At 46.1% G+C, this 13,250-nt stretch overlaps 1 protein-coding gene across 1 annotated transcript in view; it reads left to right on the top strand.

The window, feature by feature from the left end:
- GLP2R (glucagon like peptide 2 receptor) overlaps positions 1–13,250 on the top strand; it is a gene marked incomplete at both ends in the record, with an annotated part of 51,474 nt that overhangs the window by 33,545 nt on the left and 4,679 nt on the right. The window contains 2 exon segments of the mRNA XM_079725063.1: positions 4,872–4,960; positions 12,069–12,207. Of these exon segments, the coding sequence (XP_079581189.1) occupies positions 4,872–4,960; positions 12,069–12,207 (228 nt within the window).

Below are 13,250 nucleotides of genomic sequence, written 5' to 3'. Positions count from 1 at the left end.
ATGTTTCAATCTGTGGTTTAAGACAAGGACATCAGTATTGTGCTGGTTCAATGTCTGTAGAGACTTTACTCCATTAATTGTCACCCAACCACCATCCCTATGGACTCTTTCTCCACTGCATAGAGGCATTTTTAAGTCTTTTCAATTTTAAAAACAACTGTACCCCAAAACCACTATTAGCCCTACAATTCAGTTGAGAGACATTATCTCCATTCCGCAGCCCTTGCCAACTACTGTTCTATCAGTCTGCTTCCTTTTGCAGTCAAGTCTCTTCAATGTGGTCTCCACTTGCTGTCTCCTGTCTCCTGCAGCTTCTCTTAAGTGAGCTCCCTGTTGCTAAGTGTGGTCTTATTTCGCCTTCAAATTATTGTAGCATTTAAACCTTTTTAAAATTCTACCCATTGTGAGCTTCCAGGAAACCACGTCCTTGTGGTTCACTCCGACTGCCCTGGCTACTCTTTCTCAATCTCCTTTGATGTCTCCACTTCCTTTACCTTTCCCTTCCTTACAAGGTAATTCTCAGAACCCTCTTTTTCTCCCAGTCTCCACAGCCTCCCTGGACAATCTCACCAACTCCAATGGCTCCATGCTCTGATTGGGACCTCCTTGCTGAGGTCCAGATGTAAATATCTCACTGCCTTGGGACATCTCTTGTGTCCAAAACTACTAGGTCCCTCTCCCCCGAGTTCTGTTCCTTCTCTGTGTGGTCATTCTCTTGGGGAATGGCACGACCACACATTGAGATCTACCATGAAACCTTGGGGTCATCTTTGATCTCCCATCCAGCCGGTAACAAAGGTCATCTGACTCAAACTCCTTAATAATTTCTACTCCATCTCGCTCCATCACTGGACCACCAGGGCTGCTCTTTACGTCACCCCTCCATCATCCTCCCCAGGAACTCTGAAACTGCCTCCCAGTTGGTCTCCCTTCCTCCAGCTTTGCCTTCATTCAATCTAGTCTCCACGCTTGCTGCTAAAATGAGCTTTCTGAAATGCAGAAATGCAAATCTGATCAGGTCACTTGCCAGCTTGAAATCTGTCATCCCTGTTTTCAGAAGAAAACCCAAACTCCTTAGTGTGGCCATGAAAGGCTCTGCAGGACCTGGCCCTCCCTCCCTCTCCAGTCTCACGTCTCATAAACCCTGTTCTCATTCTCCAAGCCCTACTTACGTTTGACCACTTGCTGTTCTGCGTTTCCAGTGGTCCATGACCTCTCATGAGGTTGCTGTCTAGAGGTTGGCCAGGGCTGCAGCCATTTGAAGCCTGGGGCTGGAAGATCAGCTTCCAAGGGGCTCACACACATGCTGGCAAATGGTGCTGGTTGTTGGTCGGAGGACTCAATCTCCCCACATGGGTCTCTCCACAGGCTGCTTGGGTGTCCTCACAACATGGTGGCTGGTTTTCCCCAGAGAGAGAGGGAGAGAGAGAGAACCAGGTGGAAGCCATCCTTTTGAGGACCTAGCCTCAGAACTCACAGCATCACTTCTACCATATTCTTTTCATTACATGCAAATAACTAAACCTAGTTCACATCCCAGAGAGAAAAGGTGGATCAGGCTCTGCCTTTTGAAGGGAGAAGTGTCGAAGAATCTGCAGACTTTTTTTTTTTTTTTTTGTGGTACGCGGGCCTCTCACTGTTGTGGCCTCTCCCGTTGTGGAGCACAGGCTCCGGACTTGCAGGCTCAGCGGCCATGGCTCACGGGCCCAGCCGCTCTGCGGCATGTGGGATCCTCCCGGACCGGGGCACGAACCCATGTCTCCTGCATCGGCAGGCGGACTCTCAACCACTGCGCCACCAGGGAAGCCCTCTGCAGACATATTTAAAAATTTCTACCAAAGCTGATGATAATCAAGGGTCGAATTTTCCCAGTTCATGACAGTTGTGGAAAGTCATCTAGAGGGTGGAGAACGTGTGCTTTCCAGTGAATTCCGTGGCAGCAACAGGTCCTCAAGTTCAACACCAGTAGACCTGGAGTTCTTTACAGTGGGAGGCATTGTGCGATTCTGCTTAAGTGAAGGGAGGGTTGTAATTAGACAAATCTGAATTTAATTAATTACCAGCTCAGCCACTTACTAGCTGTGCAAGCTTGGGAATAGGACTTGTTTCCCCTGTGCCTCTGTTTTCTCATTGTATCATGGCATTAAAATAGTGTGGCTTCCTCAGAGGGTTGTTGTGAAGATTAAATAAAATAATGTATGGAAAGTTAGCCCAGTGCCTGGCATGGTAAGTACTCAGTACCTGTTAATTAAAAATAATAATGTAGAAAGAGAAATTAAGGAAACACTCCCATTTACCATTGCAACAAAAAGAATAAAATACCTAGGCATAAACCTACCTCAGGAGGCAAAAGACCTGTATGCAGAAAACTATAAGACACCGATGAAAGAAATCAAAGATGATACAAACAGATGGAGAGATATACCATGTTCTTGGATTGGAAGAATCAATATTGTGAAAATGGCTATACTACCCAAAACAATCTACAGATTCAATGCAATCCCTATCAAATTACCAATGGCATTTTTCACAGAACTAGAACAAAACATTTTACAATTTGTGTGGAAACACAAAAGACCCTGCATAGCCAAAGCAACCTTGAGAAAGAAAAACAGAGCTGGAGGAATCAGGCTCCCTGACTTCAGAAAGCTACAAAGCTACAGTAATCAAGATAGTATGGTACTGGCACAAAAACAGAAATATAGATCAGTGGTACAGGATAGAAAGCCCAGAGGTAAACCCACGCACATATGGTCACCTTATCTTTGACAAAAGGGGCAAGAGTATACAATGGAGAAGAGATAGCCTCTTCAATAAGTGGTGCTGGGAAAACTGGACAGCTACATGTAAAAGAATGAAATTAGAACACTTCCTAACACCATGCACAAAAATAAACTAAAAATGGATTAAAGACCTAAATGTAAGGCCAGACACTATAAAACTCTTAGAGGAAAACATAGGCAGAACACTCTATGACATAAATCACAGCAAGATCCTTTTTGACCCACCTCCTAGAGAAATGGAAGTAAAAACAAAAATAAACAAATGGGACCTAATGAAACTTCAAAGCTTTTGCACAGCAAAGGAAACCATAAACAAGACAAAAAGACAACCCTCAGAATGGGAGAAAATATTTGCAAACGAAACAACTGACAAAGGATTAATTTCCAAAATATACAAGCAGCTCATGCAGCTCAATATCAAAAAAACAACCCAATCCAAAAATAGGCAGAAGACCTAAATAGACATTTCTCCAGAGTAGACATACAGATGGCCAACAAACACATGAAAAGATGCTCAACATGACTAATCATTAGAGAAATGCAAATCAAAACCACAAAGAGGGGGCTTCCCCAATGGCACAGTGGTTTAAGAATCTGCTTGCCAATGCAGGGGACACGGGTTTGATCCCTGGTCTGGGAAGATCCCACATGCTGTGGGGCAACTAAGCCCGTGCACTACAACTACTGAGCCTGCGCTCTAGAGCCTGCGAGCCACAACTGCTGAGCCCATGTACTACAACTACTGAAGCCCGTGCGCCTAGAGCCCGTGCTTCGCAACAAAAGAAGCCACTGCAATGAGAAGCCTGCGCACCACAACAAAGAGTAGCCCCTGCTCACCACAACTAGAGAAAGCCTGTGCACAGAACGAAGACCCAATGCTGCCAAAAATAAATAAATTAAATAAATAAATTAAAAAAATATATATATATGTACCACAATGTTCACTGCAGCCCTGTTTACAATAGCCAGGACATGGAAGCAACCTAAGTGTCCATCGACAGATAAATGGATAAAGATGTGGCACATATATACAATGGAATATTACTCAGCCATAAAAAGGAATGAAATTGAGTTATCTGTAATGAGGTGGATGGACCTAGAGTCCGTCATACAGAGTGAAGTCAGAAAGAGGAAAACAAATACCGTATGCTAACACATATATATGGAATCTAAAGGAAAAAAATGGTACTGATGAACCTAGGGGCAGGGCAGGAATAAAGACGCAGACATAGAGAAAGGACTTGAGGACACGGGGAGTGGGAAGGGTAAGCTGGGACGAAGTGAGAGAGTGGCATGGACATATATACACTACCAAAGGTAAAATAGATAGCTAGTGGGAAGCAGCCGCATAACACAGGGAGATCAACTCGGTGCTTTGTGACCACCTAGAGGGGTGGGATAGGGAGGGTGGGAGGGAGGGAGACACAAGAGGGAAGAGATATGGGGACATATGTATATGTATAACTGATTCACTTTGTTATAGAGCAGAAACCAACACACCATTGTAAAGCAATTATACTCCAATAAAGACGTTAACAAAACAAATTAAAAAAATAATAATGGGGGAGGGGGAAGGGTAAGCTGTGACAAAGCGAAAGAGAGGCATGGACATATATACACTACCAAACGTAAGGTAGATAGATAGTGGGAAGCAGCCGCATAGCACAGGGAGATCAGCTCGGTGCTTTGTGACCGCCTGGAGGGGTGGGATAGGGAGGGTGGGAGGGAGGGAGACACAGAGGGAAGGGATATAGGAACAGATGTATATGTATGACTGATTCACTTGTTATAAAGCAGAAACTAATAAAAAAAATAATGTAAATGTCCATCTGCCTTTCTCAGACAGCTGTTGGGTCTCCTGGAGGCAGAAGAATAAACTAGGTGGCTTTTTAGGGTCCTTTCTAGGCTCTCAATTGAGATGGCCTTAGGGTGAGTGGGGATTACCCTGACCACTTGCCACCTGACCAGCTGACTACCAGACTGCCCCTGATTTCCCCGGACATGGATCTGATGGCGGGTCCAGGGTGACCTTGATATTCCTAGCCATATGGAGTCCATCACTTACTCATATCTGTTTTTTTTTTCAAGGTCAATTTCTTCATCTTCTTGAAAATTCTCAAGCTTCTCATTTCTAAGCTCAAAGCTCATCAAATGTGCTTCAGAGATTATAAATACAGGTGAGTGGCCTGAGGTCAGTACCCGAGAGCGCGAGGTTATTTTTACCCCTTTTGGCTGTTGTGGCTAATGTCCCAGGAAGGGGGGAACATTGCATTAGTACGTTTATCTCCTGACACAAGGGTGTCAGCAAGAGCCCCTCTGAAAAAGGTGTCGTGGGATCATGTAGGGCTTTTGCCAAAGATGAGGACCTTCTGAGCCCATGAAAATGAAGTCAGTGGTGAGTAGTAAAGGGCACACACATTCCCCAGCAGGACACTGTTCAAATGCTCCTAAGAATGGGTGCTTTACGGGGACAGGAACGAGTCACATGAAGGGGAGTTTGACAGTTGCCTTCCTTCGGGAAGGAGTTGACGCAGCAGAATAAAGGATATATTGTAACTCAGAAGAGAGTCTTTGGGTATTTTTAAGACCTTGAGTAATACAACCACAAACTTTTGGAGTCCAAGGGAATACATTCTTCACACAGTCACGCTTTCTTTGCGACTCGCCTTTGCTGCATCCCGGGTTCTGCTTTCCATGGTGACAGCGGTCCCATCGCAGAGTAAGTCAGGTCATGGGTGTTTATTGAGCTCTGCATTGCTGTCCCTCAAATGATGCATGAGTGAGAGAGAAAGGGCTCCCCCCCAACTTTCCCAGTTACTCTGCTTTCTGTAGGACGTGTGCACTTCTTGGGGACAGAGGGTTTTAACCCAGAGTTCCTCTCCCGTGGTAGAGATTTTAGTCCTTGTGGTAGGGGTGGAGGTGTGAGTGAGGGTGGCTGTACCTCAGCTTCTCCCTCTCTAAGGCCAGAACGGGCCCCGAGCCAGGTGTGCCGGGAAGGTAGATTTTCCATTTATCTGACAAACATTTAATGAATGTCTAAAATGCGCTTGGCACTGTGCTTCAAACAAAAGGTAAATAGGAGGGGGACCCCACCTGTGAGGATCACACATTCTAACTCGCCAAGGACCGGAATGTGGGTGTGGAACGTGAGTCAGGGGGGCTGATGCTGGCGTTGACCCCAGACTGACCTTGGGCAAGTTGCTTGGCCTCCCCGGGTCTGCTTTCTGGTATGTCACATGGGAGCGTCACCCCAGACCCATCCTCTGCCTGTGATGAGGATTAAAGGAGGTCCTAGTTACACCTCCCCCAAGCTAATCAGATGTGGTGAGTGGTATTTGCCCCGGGTGTCCAGACCCCAAATCCTATCAACCTAGCCCCCACCACCCCCAGGAGTTCCAGAAGGGTAAACACACCGTTCAGGACCAGGCAAATATGTACGGTATCAGCTCTAATATTGCGCAACCTGCCCCTGGCCCTGGGACACTTGGGCTGGCCTGGACCACACAGAGCTACGCAGTCTTTCTCGGCGCCTCTGGCCAAGGCTCCAAGTGGCTGACAGGCTCTCTGGCCCTTTTCCCAAGGCTCAGCCTCTCACCACTCTGTGAGGATGGAGGTCCAGGGCCAAGAGCAGGGCTTCTCCCACCTACCCTGCCTGGGTCCATTTAGGGAGGGAATCCTCTCACTAACCAGTCACAGGGGAAACCCAGGCACCATGGAAACCCAACAGAGGACAGCACTCCCGAGAGACAGAAACGGGGAAGACGAACGCCAAGGCATCACTTTCCACACAGACTGAGAGCCTAAACCCTGCCATTTTGTGCCTCCAAAGCCCACCATGTACTGCTGGGGCCATCCCCGAGCTTCAGACCCACAGTGGCCCCTACGATAGTTTTCCATCCTGGCTATTTTAAACATCATCAGACAGCCGGCCGAAAGCCCTGATGTGTGAGCTCTTCTACTGGATGTTTGATTCAGTAACTGAGGGTTGGAGCCCCACACAGGGACTTCTTACAGGAGAGTTCCTAGAAGATTCTGATACACAGCCAGAGTCGGGGCACCATGGGACCAGATGTTCTAGTGAAATAATGCATGGAGTTTTCTGGTCAGGCCATGGCAAATGTGTTTCTAAGCAGCCTTGACATCCTCTTTTCCAGGCTCTTCTCTAGAGTTATCCAAGACGATGGCTCTCAAACTTTTTTTTTAATTGATTAATTTTTGGCTGTGTTGGGGTCTTTGTTGCTGCGCACGGGCTTCCTCTAGTTGCAGCGAGCGGGGGCTTCTCTTTGTTGCAGTGCGCGGGCTTCTCATTGCGGTGGCTTCTCTTGCTGAGGAGCGTGGGCTCTAGGCACAGGGCTTCAGTAATTGTGGCATGCGGGCTCAGTAGTTGTGGCTTGTGGGCTCTAGAGCTCAGGTTCAGTAGTTGCGGCACATGGGCTTAGTTGCTCCTCAGCATGTGGGATCTTCCAGGACCAGGGCTTGAACCCGTGTCCCCTGCATGGGCAGGCAGATTCTTAACCACTGCACCACCAGGGAAGTCCCTTTCAAATTTTTCTGATCACGTGTCTCTATTAGTAAAGCATGATGTCACTCATCATATTTATAAATGGTCTACTGAACTATTACATGTGATACACCAAAATAAAGAAAATTATAAAGGATAGATAAAAATTTAACATACACAGAACTTCTATTATCCTCTCTTATTATATATTCTTCCAACACCAAATGGATTTCCTTGTACAGCCCTGAAGTGTGCACACCCAGTTAGGAGGCAGTTATCTCTGGAAGTGTAAATCAATATACTGGGGAGACCTTCATGGCTGAGCGGTGATTCAGGCCAGCTATTTTGGGGAGAGACACAGTAACCCTGCCTGGCATAAACAATCTGTCTGGAAACTTCCCCACCCTTATTCAAGGCAAAATCTTGAAAAGAGGAACCTGGGTGCTTGCCTACCTGGAGGCCTCCCAGCGTGAGACACCCCACCTTGGCGAGTTTGATATCTACCACCTGGGGACTGTCCTGGGGAGACTTTGGCTGAGAGTGGCCAAAGTGGCTGAGACTTTGGAGGGCTAAGTCTAACTGAACTCACACGAGACTGATATACAAACCAGATTATACAATTATTCATTCTTAGATTCTATGAAAAGTGGGAGTGGGACCTTCCTGCTTTAGTGCCTGCACTCCTCGTAAAGTTGACACCAGAAGATCCCAAAATCCAAAGCAGTCACCAGAATGCTGCTTGGTGATCACGTCATCAAAGTAAAGTGGTTGGTGTTGAAGGATCACTGACGGTGGCCTGAGAAACCACCACTGCCCTGTGGTGCACCCATCCCGGTGAGAGGGAGGTTCATTCCCCAGAGTCTCCACCCATAGGGCCGGATGAGTACTGAGAACTTCCTGCTGTGTGACTTTTCCTGCCATTCTGGTTGGCCATCTGCTTTCTGTTTATTCTTTCTCCATGCAGAGTGCAATACAATTGATTAGCTTATGCTTATTAATTAGCAGAAAGGCAGGGCTCTGTCTCTCAGGACACACCCAGGCCACCTTATTATACTCTCTGGGCCAGGGAATCCTACAGCGTCGAGAAGCACATTTGCCCATCTCCTTGTCACAGCAGTGCTAACTTCCTCATTTCTAAGTTCTGGGAAGGCTGCTTCCCGTCACCCCAACAGGTCATGAGCACCCCCAGCTCACACTGCCCTCCTCCACGTTGAGAGGTTCTCCTCTTCCACGTCCCCTTCCATTAGGGCCCCCTGCTAGGGTAAGGAGGAAGGGGCAATGGGGCCCAAATGCATTTTGTCCTAACTGGTAGGAACAGCCCGGCCTACAACTCTCCCAGATTTTGAAAACTTTCAGAATGTAGTTCTCAAGATTTGTGCCCCCTCCCACCCAGGAGTATATTTTAGGAAAGTTTAAATTAAACACACTTAGACCTTGCCAAAGAGGCAAGTGGCTAGGAGCTGGAGAACTTTTGTAGTCCTAGCCCTCATGCCCCGGCTTCTGTCATTCAAGAAGGAAACCGTAACCAGCCCAGCTGCCTGCCTGGTCTGGACAGGGACAGCTGAGCCAAGCCTGGAGAAAGAGCAATGTCCCTGGATTGTGGACAGACACCAGTGGACCCTCAGCTTGCAGGGAGTTCTCTGTTCTTTGTGGTTCCCAGCATGGAGGTGGCTCTCTCCTCCTAGATAAACGATCTTAACTTTCCGTGTGATGCAGGGGGCAGAACTCTTAAGGAACTTATAAAGGAGAATCATTTCTTAACACGCCAAACCCCAGACCCCTTTCTGAAAGAACTTTCAGAGAAATGTCACAAATGGAAGAAAAATAATCCAAGTCACTGAGGTTGTGAGCAACTTGAGGACAGGGACAGATTCTTCAAAAATGGTGATAGCTAAATGTTATTGATTGCACATAATGTATCGGGTACCATTTATTCTGAGGGTTGGCCCCGTGTTATTTAATCCTTACAATGACACTGTCAGGAGTTATTACTACTAATATTTTTATAATTATTTTAACATTTCATATGATATTATTAGTAGTATAATCCTCATTTTTACAGATAGAGAGGTTAAATAATTTTCCCAAGGCCACATCGCTAGTCATTGGCGGTGCTGGGATTTGAACCCAGGCCCCAGGTTCTGCCCCCATGTTCCGTTGCCTTTGGCCCCAGATCCTCCTCCTCACTGTACTCGCTCATATGTCCAGAGCAGATGCCCAATATTTGTTGAAGAGCTAACCGACAGCAATAAACTAAACCATTTAAATAAACAAATGACTGTAGATGAAAAACAGGCATAAACAGAGTTCATAAGAGGATGCTCCTATAGATATTTATGGATTTTCATCTGAACAGAGACGCAAATAGTCCTTTGTCCAAGGAGAATTTAGAATCAGGTGAGGAGTGGGAAATTCCTCTGACATCCACCCAGAGAGGTGGCAGTTACTAAAATGGCCCAAAACCTCATAAAAAGATGATCATTCCTTAAAAATTCTCCTGTACTAAGTGTGAGATCTTGGATTGGATTCTGGAATGTGAAAAGAACAATAGTGGAAAAACTGGTGAAATCTGGATAAAGTCTGGAGTATAGTTATTGGCCATATGCCAACGTTAGTTTCTTAGCGTTGCTGAAGGTACCATGGTTCTGTAGGGTTTTAACATTAGGGGAAACTCAGTGAAGGGTATGTGGGAACTCGCTACATGATCTTTGCTACTTTTCTGTAGATCTAACATTATGCCAAAATGAAAAGTTTATTTTAAAAGCATAATGTAGTAGCATGGCCCCAAGAATAAGCTGATGGTAAGACATGGGTCTGCATGTAAGTATGTGTCATTAAAACCCATATAACGCAGAGCAAGGGTCACAGACTTACACATTTGCAAGGGCCAAGGAGGCTGGTTGGGTTGGAGAATGCGTGTTCCCTCTAAAGGCTGTAACCAACGATTGCCAAGCAGGAACTGGGGCCCAGCATGGCCAGATCTCCCCATTTTTCAAAGGAAGCTGAAGATCTGGACCCCTTTGCTTGAAATCACCTTATTTTTTAAGGATGGCTCCAATAGCAAAAATCACTACCTAGCATAAGCAAAGACTGTCTGCAGGTCAACTATAGCCCATGGTTGCCACTCGGCAACCTCTGAGCTACAGGGCTTTAAAACACTCCTGGAAATTAGACAAACAAGCAAAACCCAGAACTCTTGAAATAGTCTCTCCTTGGGAACACCTTAATGTTGCTCAGCCAAGTGAGTGTGCACGGGTGAGTGTGGGTGTGAAAGTAGGTGTGAGCTCGGCTCAGGAGAACCACGTAACCAGGGCCTGTGTCTCAGACTCCCCACTCCTCGGCCTCCCCTTGACCAGCGAGGCCCTGGGACGCTCAGCCCCTATGCTCGGGGGCGGGGAGTCCCTCTCCTTGGTGACTCCTGCTGAACTGTTACAGGCTTGAGGTCCTTTTAGGGCACGAAGGTGAGGTTTTTTGTTTCATGGATAACACTGCATCTGAATGACTCTCACAGATGCAAGTTTCCTAGTAAGCACTTTCCCTTGCATAAAGTTAAACCTTCTTGAAGATACTGCCCATGAGGGGCTGCTGACCCTCTCTGTTTCCACATCTTTAACTCCACGGGGTTTTTATTCAGTGGGGAGGAACCTTCTCCTAGTTTGGCCCTTTAAGACAAGGACTTGGGCTAAAAAAATCATCACATTTAAGCTCTTTTTTTCCCAATGTATCTCAGACAGTAGCTTTGTTTATGCCCTGAATATGTCACCTTTGCTGATGTAGTTAGTTTGAAATCAAGAAGCAGCTCAATGGTGAAGAGTTGTTGTTCCCAAACGTGGCTGCTTGTCAGTATCCTGTGGGGAGTCCCTTAAGGATTCTCATTCCCAGAATCCAACCCCCAGAGGTTTTGATTCAGGGGGTTGACATTGGGGCTCAGGAAGCTATATAGAGAGAGAGCCAACCAATAAAAATATATATATTTTAAAAGCTCTGTAAGGAATTCTAATAGTCTGTCCACTTGGGAACCACCAGTATGCGGTATGGGATGTTTGGGTCCCAGCTGTGCATTTGCACATGGGTGGTACAAAGGAATGTTTGTCATTTTTGTGTAGAGTGTATACAACAGCAAGCTTCCACACAGCGCTTTTTACGAGGAAGATCAGTTTCTCATTTCCTGCTGCCCTTGCTATCACCAGGGTTGGGGGCAGCTTGGGGGCAGATGATGAAATCGTGCTTGGAGTGTGCAAGGCCTGAGTGTGAGGTCAGAAGCCCCCCTTCCAGGCTGGGAGGTACCACTTAGTGGCTGCGTGACCCTGGGCAAGTCATTTTCTTTCTCTTTTTAGGCTTCATAAAGCACTGACACTGGAAGTCCCAAATAGAGAAAGAGGTAGAGGCACCTGCTAGCCAGGTAATAGGAAACTTGTCAAACCTGGTAAGGGATGTAATGTCCTATGGTGACAGCCATGTGCATGGAAATCTATCCATCAAGGAAAACGTTAAGATCTGTAGGTATATCATTATATGGAGGAATCCATTCATTCATTCATTCATTCATTCATTCATCCAATTCATGTCTTCTGAGCATCTTCCACGAGTCAGGTGTGGGGATGCATCAGTGAACAAGACCACACTGGCCCTTAAGGCATTCAACGTGTAGCCAAGGAGACAAACGGGAAAATCAACTATTTATCAATGCCATTAGAGCTACAATAAAGGATGCACAGAAGAGCAGGAAATGTTGCCTGTTCCCAAGGTGGCTTTCATGACACATATTTGATTGCTATTTGCAGATTGGCCAAGTCCACGCTGGTCCTCATTCCTTTATTGGGTGTTCATGAGATTCTCTTCTCTTTCATCACTGATGATCAAGTTGAAGGATTTCCAAGATATATACGACTCTTCATTCAGCTGACTCTGAGCTCCTTCCACGTAAGTAGACGTCTGAACAAGGATGCCTTTGGCTTTGGAGAAAACAAAATGCCCTTGATCCAAACACACTCGAAATTGCGAGGGCCCGAAGATGGAAAGAGAGCTCCGGTTATAAGTAGGATTTATCAGCGAGGGCCTTTGGCATTAGAAGGGTGTGGAGATGGAAATGTTGCTTTAATCCTGCCAGCGTGACTCGGTGACTAAGAAGGGAAAAGTGGTTTGTTTCCTGCACTATAACAGTTGGTGTGACTCACAATCATATTCACCGTGTCAGCATGAAGGCTTTTATTCAGCACCTATTTTTGCTGGGTTCTCTGCACAGTTTGTGCAAAATGAACAGTGAGTAGAGACCAGGAGGCTCTTGGGACTTTGACGGATGTGTGTGGGATGAAACTAGAAACAGGAGGCCACCTGTGGTTAAGGTACCTTGGTGTTTTGGTTATCCAGGGCTTAAATTGTCATCCGTTACTTAGCAGATTAAAACGACAGTAATTTTATTATTTCTCATGATTCTGGGGGTCAAGAATCCAGGTAGGACATAGTAGGCATGTCTCACCTCTGCTCCAGGGATGCTTGCCGGGGCTGAACTTTCTAGATGACTTCTCCACTCATATGTCTGGAACCTAAGCTGCGAAGGCTCAGATGGCTGAGACTGGCTGGAGTGGCTTTATTTGGGTCAAAATAAATTTCATCGAATCCCCACACTCAGCAAAGGCCCAGGGGACAGAGCCTGAGGTATGGTAGGGGCAACTGGACAATGGCTCTTTTTACCTTCTGTTAGAGCTGAATTGCATGTGGCTTTGAATGCAGACAGAGCGCCCACTGGTAACATTTTTTCATTTTGAAACCATGTTTAATTTACTTCAGTCTTTTGGGGGATTTCAAAGGCTAAAGTTTAGTCACTTGGGTTTCCTATGTTGCTTGGTCTTAATCTTCTTTAAAAAGTAATCCCAAATTAGAAAGAACAAAAAACAAAACAAAAAATTACAGCTGTTATGTCAGTAGTATTTGGTGGCCTTTTTTCCTCTGAGGACTTGATCTGT

The sequence above is a fragment of the Hyperoodon ampullatus genome (assembly GCF_949752795.1).
Source record: "Hyperoodon ampullatus genome assembly, chromosome: 19".
Taxonomy (NCBI): domain Eukaryota; kingdom Metazoa; phylum Chordata; class Mammalia; order Artiodactyla; family Ziphiidae; genus Hyperoodon; species Hyperoodon ampullatus.
This window is presented reverse-complemented; position numbering and strand designations above follow the sequence as displayed.